The sequence below is a fragment of the Otolemur garnettii genome, unplaced genomic scaffold (genome assembly GCF_000181295.1).
Source record: "Otolemur garnettii isolate 467f Iridium unplaced genomic scaffold, OtoGar3 scaffold00099, whole genome shotgun sequence".
Classification (NCBI taxonomy): domain Eukaryota; kingdom Metazoa; phylum Chordata; class Mammalia; order Primates; family Galagidae; genus Otolemur; species Otolemur garnettii.
In genome coordinates, this window is record NW_003852494.1 from 2,605,594 (window position 1) to 2,614,493 (window position 8,900).

Consider the following 8,900-nt stretch of genomic DNA (forward strand, 5'->3'; position numbering starts at 1 on the left):
AAAAAAAAAAAAAATTTATCTCCCAGCAACCCCCTCTAGTGCAGTTTGTCATCCTAGAGAATAGAGGCCCAGCTAGGAAGGGCCCCTGATGTCTTCAAGGCCACAAAAAACTGAGGATTCATGGGTGGTCACTAAAGCTTCTGGTCTGACCCTACTCTGTGTAAACCAGGCTGATTCCTAAAGATCTTAACTGACTTCAGTGCCAGCTAGTGATTCAGTCCTGGAGTCCACTAAGGCTCTGGGAGAGGCAGCAAAGAAGACTGCCCTTGCAAAAGGCTTAAGGTCCAACATAGGGCACAGGATATTGGCCTGGAAATCAGACACCACTGACAGTCAGAGGAAGGGTGAGGGTTGGAAGAGGCCATTGAATCCTGGCAGAATGATCCAGGAAAGACGGGGGAAGGAGGTGTTGGGAGTTGACTCTGAGTGGAGAGCTGTTGTTTTCCTAATGTAGACTTGCTTTCTGCTCCAGTGCTGCCTTGCCCACTAGGGCTTTGGTTTCTTTCCCTTCTTTTCCAGGTGAGCCAGGTGGATAAAGACCTCCTAAAATTTCTAAAGCTGGAAGATTTGATACTGAGTGCCAATCGAATCAAGGAGATCAATGCTGCCAATCTGCCTCCAACACTCAAGGTGAAGGAGTCCTGGGTCAACTTAGGATCTTTGAGCTAGGGCTCCCTCTAACAACCTGCCTACACACATTTGGCCAGGGCAGCTGTGTGCTACCGCCCAGATCCAGGGTCTTTAAATAGGACTCAATCCTCAAAAAGTTAGACACAGACTCACCATACGACCCAGCAATTCCATTCCTTTTTACATATCCAAAAGAACTGAAGATAAGGACTCAAACAGATCCTTATACACCAATATTCACAGCCAAAGGCCATAATGACCCAAGTGTCTGGAAACAGATGAATAAACAACAACAAAATGTAGTATTTCCAGACAATGGAATATTTTTCATTCATAAATAGGAAGTGTTAATGAATGCTATAACATGGATGAACCTTGAAAATATGCTGAGTGAAAAAAGCCAGACACAAAAGGGCAAATATTGTATGATTCCACTCACAAGAAACATCTAGAAGAGGCAGATCCAGAGATTCTACAGACAGAAAGTAATAGAGGTTACTGGGGAGGGAGAAAGGGGCAATGGGGAGTTATTGCTTAATGATCATAGTTTCTGTCTGGGGCAATGAAAAATTCTGGACGTTGTGATGACAGTGGTGTGATGTTATGAATGTAATTAATGCCACTGAATTGTGCACCTAAAAATGGTTAAAGTGGCAAATTTTATCCCAGTAGAAATGCAGGCCAGGTTTTATTGGTCTTTAGCTGAGCATATCAAAATGATCTTCAAATTACATTAAATGAGAATGGTTAACTAGTGGCAGGAAGGACTCCCAAGCAAGCTGTATGCCATGGCTCAAGACAAAACCAGGAGGCCTTGGATGAGAGCTATGAGCAAGGAAGAGAATTCTCAGTCATCTTTGGGTTTATTCCCTATTCCATCTAGGGTCCCTTTTGGCTCTCGCAGAGACACATTCCCATGAGTTGAGAAGGTGCCAATGTGTTGCGCATGTCCCCTCCCACCCACTCCACCATCACCTCCTTTCCAAAATTTGAAGGTTCTTTCACAAAAGTTCAAAAAACTTCCAAAGACCTGCTGCAGGAACATTTCTTCTTGGCAGTCCCAATGGACCCAAGGGGGCAGGGCATGACTAATTTATGATTCCTCTTGTGAGTTTCCCAGGGCAGGAGGAAGGCACCTAATGGGCAGCACTGACTTGGCGCCTCACAGTCGTGGATGTCTCCTGTGTCCCCTCCAGGTGCTGGAGCTCTACGGCAATGAGATCTGCAGCTTGGAGGGTCTGTGCGCTCACCCGCCCCCGCCGGGTCTCCAGCACTTGGGGTTGGGCCACAACAAACTCCAGGGCCCTCTGGAAAGTCTGTACCTCTCCTCCAGTCACTGGTAACTCTCCAAAGGGAGGGGGGGGGGATTCTGCGTTAGGTTTGGGGGATTCTGCACTGATGGTGTGAAGAACTCAGCTTTGCTCTTTTCTTTAACTCCCTGTTGGCTATCAGCTCCAGACCTGGAGCTTATTTCTCTAACCTGATATAAAAAATATCCCACTGAAGCGCCAAGAAGGATCCCACAAGGTAGTGGGAGTAAGTCTGACTCCTTAGAGCAGACTTTGGATGTGGGCTCTGCTGACCTTGAGGCCTGACCGTCCCCCTGTGGGGACTGTCCTGTGCTCTGTAGGACTGTGAGCAGCATCTCTGGCCCCTGCCCAATAGATGCCAGTAGCAGCTCCCCACTAGTTGTGACAAAAATGTCCTCAGGTGGTATTGAAGGTCCCATGAGAGGCAAATCACCCTGAATTGAGAACCCCTGCCCTAGAGATGAAACTCCAGTTTAATTAGGATGCTCCAGTAGGCATAATGGCTCACACTCTGGGAGGCCAAGGTGGGAGGATTGCTTAAGCTCAGGAGTTCAAGACCAGCCTGAGTAAGAGCAAGACGCTGTCTCTACTAAAAACAGAAAAAGCTAGCTAGGCATCATAGTAGGTGCCTCTAGTCCCAGCTACTCAGGAGACTGAGATAAGAGGATCCCTTGAACCTGAGAGTTTGCATGCCATGGCACTCAACCCAGGGCGACAGAGTGAGACTGTCTCAAAAAAAAAAAAAAAATCAGATACTCCATTGTGATTGAAGATTCAGTGTCTGTTAGAAGTTGTGTGGACAGTCACCTTCCAGTTGGTGATGCTTGACATTGTCTCCTTGCTGGGGGAGCAGTAGAAAACTTAAGATCCTGGGTCTGCGAAGTGTGAGGCATCAGAGGCCACCATGGAAGGCCATCAGAGGAAGCTGGGGCAGGAAGGCTTCACATAGCTCACGGTGAAAAGTCCTGGGATCTCAGCAGCACCATGTTTCCTCCTTCACAGCTGGGCAGGGGCAGAAGGGGTAGATCAAGCTCCTCCGCTTCTTATCCAGGGGACCTGAGAGATACAACCTTGGGTGGTCCAACCCTACCAGCTCCTAACGGGTGAAGACCTGGTAGGGAAGGGAAGGTCCCTCTCTGACCGCAGTTTTCTTTGCCCCTCCCTTACCTTCTGTTCTGGGGGAACAGAGAGTTGAGGGGCCTGAGTTCAGCTGTGGGAAACTGGCTGGCACAATTGAGAAAGATGGTGCTGACAGGCATTCCCTGGAGTTTTCCTTGCGTCTGTTCTCAGAGCTGTCATCAGTTTGCTTTCTGCTGTGCGAAAGTGGGAAAGCACACTCTGCCCGTCCTGAGCCTTGGTCTCCTTTCCCCGCCCCGTCACCAGGCAGGGATCGAGTGTCCTGTGGTCATGTGGCCCCGTAGCTGCATGCACCCTCCTCATCTCCATGTAGCCCCATTCCTCCCCCTGGCCTTGCTCTCCCAGCTCTCAGAATGTGTTTGTGGAGACCCTTCCAGGCACAGGCACCTTGCCACTGCCTCCCTGTGGCTCAGACTATGAGAGTGGCAGTTTTATAGGAATACAGGAAGTCCTTCCCAACTCTGGGTTGAGTTGGATCCAAGGTGGGACGAGGTGTGTGGGCTGAGGATAGATAGAGTTGCTAGCCTCAGGCTCTGGCTGTCCTGTGCACAGGGCTGCCACCCCCTCGCTTACCTGGCATCTTGACCCTAGATGGTCCTGCTCACCTTCCAGGCCCAAACTTGTCTCTCTGGACCTGAGCTTTAATGACCTGATGGACCTGCAGGGCATGCTGGCCAGTCTCAGGACGCTCAAACATCTGCGGCTGCTGGTGCTGCAGGGGAACCCGCTGGCCCTGGTGCCCTACTACCGCGGCTTCACCATTGATAACCTGTCCAGGCTCTGTGTGCTAGATGATGTCACCGTGTCTCCAAATGAGAAGCATCAGTTCCGGGGGTTCAGCCTCCATGGTGGTGAGGGTGCCAACAGTGTGTAGGGAGGAGGTGGCATGGGATGCCCCAGCCTCTGCCTATCCCACACCCTCCTGGGTCCTTGTGCCTCTCTGTCCTTGAAGCTCCCCATTTGACCCACACTCCAGTCAGATACAGCATCTTTTCTGGGTCAGAATCCCCCCCCCCAGGTTTTTATCCCTGTGATTGGGAGTTGGAGACAAAATGTGGGGGCTGGGGGGGACGGGTGGCAGGTTTTTTTCTCTTCCCTGATGGCTAAAGATCACCCCCTTGTGGCCCATGTCACAAGGTGCGTTGGAGCCCTCAAGGTCATGGAGATAAAATGTTGACAGTCTCTACACCTGCTGTCTTCTGGGCACGGCCTGAGATGATGTAGAGTCTTGATCTTCAGCCCTCTTTGTGGCCATTATCTGCAATACAGGGGTCATCACTGCCATTGTACAGATTGGGAAAACTAGGCTAAGTGGGATGTAACGACTTACCCCACATCACTCCAGTTGAACTTGGCAGAGCTGGGACATGAACCCAAGTCTGCCATGCTCCAAGGCTCAGCCTTGTGTAGGGGGAGAGCTGGGACTGGTGACTTTCCCTCCTTCCCGCTGTCTGGGTGTCCTCTTCCGCTTTCACGGGCCCCTCAGTCCTGCCCCTTCCACCTTGCAGATTTCTTGGCACATGAGGCACAGCTTGTGGTGACTATTGGAAATGTCAGAGGGGTTCTGGATACCTCTATCTTAGACCTGGAGCCTGGACCAGAAGGCCCCTTTGTCACCTACAGCTATTACGTGACCTACGATTTCGTGGAAGATGAGGAACGCGAAGAAGAGAACGACTACAAGGGTGTGCTGGCCGAGGTGCGCCCAGGCTGCCCCGGGACACGGGAGGGCTCCCTGCAGGGTTCCACTAGGTCTCCCATGTGGGCAGAACTGCTGCCTGGGGCCAGGAAATCTTTGATGTAGAGCTGATTTATGCCCTTACTCTGAGCAGGGTGCTGGCTTCAATCAGCCCCCTACTTGCAGCTGAAGTAATTCTCAACGGTGCACATTCTCTCTGTCCCCTTGAAATCTGGGCCTAACAAGGGAGCAGCCCAGAATTTCATCATGGGGCCCCTCGCTCCCAGCCCCATTCTGCAATTTCTACAGCTTCTCCCACTCCTTCCACTTCAGAAGAAAACCACCCGACTGGAAGAAACGTGATGACACCTGCCTGCCATTCTCACACAGTTGTTATTGCTGTTGTTTTCACTCATCATGTAAAGCTTTCAGGAAAAACAAGACTGGCTTTATTTATTTATTATTTGGGACAGAATCTCACTCTGTTGCCCAGGATAGAGTGCTGTAGTATCATAGCTCACAGCAATGTAAAACTTCTGGGTTTAAGTGCTCCTTCTGCTTCAGCCTCCCAAATAGCTGGGACTACAAATGCCCACCTCAACAGTTGGCTAATTTTTTGGTGTGTTTTTTGAGTAGGGGTTTTAACTCTTGTTCAGGCTGGTCTTGAACTCCTGAGCTCAAGCAATCCACCCATCTCCAAGAGTGTTAGGATTATAGGTGTGAACCACTGAGCCTGGCCTTAGACTGGCTTTAAGAAATAAAATAAATGCTGAGTGCAGTGGCTCACACCTGTAATCCTGGCACTCTGGGAGGCCAAGGCAGGTGGATTGCTTGGCTCAGGAGTTCAAGACCAGCCTGAGCAAGAGCGAGACCCCATCTGTAAAAAAAAATGCCAAGCATTGTGGCGGGCACCTGTAGTCCCAGCTACTCAAGAGGCTGAGGCAAAATAATCACTTGAACCCAAGAGTTTGAGGTTGCTGTGAGCTGTGACACCACAGCACTCTGCCTAGGGCACCAAAGTGAGATTCTGTCTCAAAAAGAAAAAAACAAAATAACCTTCCAGGCTGGGAGTGGTGGCTCACACCTGTAATCCTAGCACTCTGGAAGGCCAAGGCATTTGGATTGCTTGAGCTCAGGAGTTCAAGATCAGCCTGAGTGAGACCCCCATCTCTACTAAAAAAATAGAAAAACTAGCTGGGTGTTGTGGCTGGTGCCTATAGTCCCAGCTACTTGGGAGACTGAAGCAAGAGATCTCTTAAGCCCGAGAATTCGAGGTTGCTGTGAGCTATGACCCCACGGCACTCTACTCAGGGCAAAAGAGTGAAAATAAAATACATAACTAAAAAAGCAATAATAAAATAAAACCTTCCCAACTTCTAAATTGGTGTGTTTGTTGATGCTTTAGACTCAGCCAGATGTCGACAGCTGTGCAGAGAGAGATTCCCAGCCCCGGACATGTTTCTGTGTCTTCCCTGCAGATTGTCAGTCCCTCTTCCTGCACAGAATTATTTACTGCAGAGGAATTTTCTGAAGAGTTCACAATAGAGTCTGAGGAGTCTGTGGAGTCTGAGTTAGCTGATACGGCAGATTCAGTGTCATCCATTGCCTCAGTCAGGTCAACTGCCTTGCCGAGGGTGGTGGACTCCGCAACCGAAGAACTGGCAAAGTTGCGGCCTCGTGTAGATCCCCGGCTCTTCCCGTCCCCAGGGTAAGGATGGAAACCTGACCAAGAGCAGATGATAGCTGGGTCACCAAGGTGGCAGCATGCCTAGACCACACTGCTGCCTACCCTTCCCATCCTGCTGGCTCAGCCTTGCCCCAGAATCCACTCAGGCCCTAGGCTGTTCACTGCTTGGGATGCGCTTGGGTTTAGGTTCGATTTCCTGGAGCCCTGACCTTTTACCCAGAGTGCAGCTAAATCCCATTTCCCTGAACGGCCAAGGTTTTCTGAACAATTGGATATCTTGAGTCAAGTAACAGATGATAAATGGTCCAGCTGTTTTCATTTCAGCCCTTGGAGTTGAAAATCTTTTTGGTTTAACATTTTTCCTTTTTGGAGGCAGAGACTCACTCTGTTGCCCCAGGCTAGAGTGCTCTGCCATCAGCCTAGCTGGCAACAACCTTAAACTCCTGGGTTCAAATGATCCTCTTGCCTTAGCCTCCCCAGTAGCTGGAACTACATGTGCCTACCACGATGTCTGGGTAATTTTTCTTTTTGCAATTTTTGGCTGGGGCCAGGTTTGAACCCGCCACCTCCGGTATATGGGGCTGGTGCCCTACTCCTTTGAGCCACAGGCACCGCCCTAATTTTTCTGTTTTTAGTCTCGCTCTTGCTCAAGCTGATTTCAAACTCCTAAGCTCAAGCAATTCACCTGCCTTGACTCTCAGAGTGCTAGGATTGCAGGCATGAGCCACCGCTCCCGGCCTTGGTTTAAATTTTTAATCCATCTAGAATGTATTCTGGCATATAAATTGTGGTAAAGACCTTCCAATCTGTGTACCATGTTCTTTCTTTCCTTAATAAGTCCAATCTAGTTCTTTTCATGAACTTCATATGTATCACACTTCTTATTTGTTTTTTTGTTTTGTTTTGTTTGAGACAAAGTCTGACTTTGTCTCCCTCGGTAGACAGCTCACAGCAACCTCCAGCTTTTGGGCTTAGGCGATTCTCCTGCCTCAGCCTCCCGAGTAGCTGAGACTACAGGTGCCTGCCACAACACCTGGCTATTTTTTGTTGCAATTTGGCTGGGGCCGGGTTTGAACCTGCTACTCGCAGTATATGGGGCCAGCACCCTACTCACTGAACCACAGATGCTGCCCACACACTTCTTATTTATTAAAGAATTTATTCTGATAATGAAGAAACATAAAACCCTAGAGTCAGTTTTCATATAGTATTGAAGTTCTGTTCGCTGAGTTTGTACTAATCTCAGAATATCGAGCTTTGTTTTGGTTTATTTATTTTACTTTTTTCCTACTGCCTATATAGTAATGACAGAATTCTTTTTTTCTCTCTTTTTTCTTTTCCTCTCTCATTCCTTTCATTAATTACAAACTTCCAGCTATCAGCTTTTGTGGTTATTTGCTGCTTCTCATTACCAGAGGAGAGAAAGCACAGCTTGGATATTGAAAGATCCTAATGTGGCTGGATTCTAGGTCACTGAACCTCACACAGGTTTTGCTGCTAATGCTGTCAAGGAACTGGCTTCTTTTAAAATGGGTTAAAAGTTATTTTTAAAATTTCAAGTGAAAGTAAATGATACAGGCTTGTTGAGAATACAGGGAGCTGATGTCACCCATATCTCAGTGCTGATGTACTCGCGGGTGGCGGTGGAATGGGCCTTGTAGGAGCGCTGCAGGAGTCTGCACCATCAAGGCTGTTCACATTCTGGCTCTGAAAATGCTCACAGACTCAGTAACTCTTCAGCACCTTCAACAAATAATTTTAATGTTTCGTACAGCTTCCACGATTATTCACAGCGGGCAGGTTTGTCCAATATAGTCTACCATTTCCTAAAATAGAACTTCAACATTGCCTTTCTTTTTTAATTGCTCGAAGTTATATGCCTTAGTTTATTTGTGAGCCTTTGTATTTTCCATATAATTAATTTGCTATCTGTGATTCCTCTAATTCAACAACTGGTAAAACCAGTCACCAACATAAATGCCGTATCCAGACGCAAGGCTGGGTTGCAGACAACACACAGGATGGCTTCGGACACTTACGGGAAATGAACGAGTATTAATTACAATGTGCTACACTGGAGAAGTGCAGGGCAAATCCCTGCCCTGAGACAGACACACAGGCATAGGAGGAAATGGCAGAAAGAGGCTTGAAATGGAGGAAGGTGGAGATTGGTACGATATAGGGCTGGAGAGGCAGATGGAGAAAGAGACTCTCTCCTCCGCAGGGGAGATGAATGGAAAGTTTTCAGCACAGGAGCAATGAGATCAGGTTTACATGCTAGGAAGATGACTACAGTGGAGAAGGTGACAGTTGGCAGATAGATTGTGTCAACTCCTCTGTTCACTTCGCTAATAGATTTTTGAGTATTGACCTTTATATATTTGTATATTGTTTATATATCACTAATTTGGTTTTTTATGTTTTTTTTTTTTTTTTTTTTTTGAGACAGAGCCTCAAG

General features: G+C 48.2%; 1 protein-coding gene across 1 annotated transcript in view; it reads left to right on the forward strand.

Moving 5' to 3' along the window:
* LRRC43 (leucine rich repeat containing 43) overlaps positions 1-8,900 on the forward strand; it is a 19,853-nt gene that overhangs the window by 2,385 nt on the left and 8,568 nt on the right. The window contains exons 3-7 of the mRNA XM_012809013.1: positions 520-630; positions 1,827-1,969; positions 3,690-3,928; positions 4,586-4,776; positions 6,234-6,463. Coding sequence (XP_012664467.1) covers positions 520-630; positions 1,827-1,969; positions 3,690-3,928; positions 4,586-4,776; positions 6,234-6,463 — 914 coding nt within the window. The remainder of the gene's footprint in view (positions 1-519; positions 631-1,826; positions 1,970-3,689; positions 3,929-4,585; positions 4,777-6,233; positions 6,464-8,900) is intronic.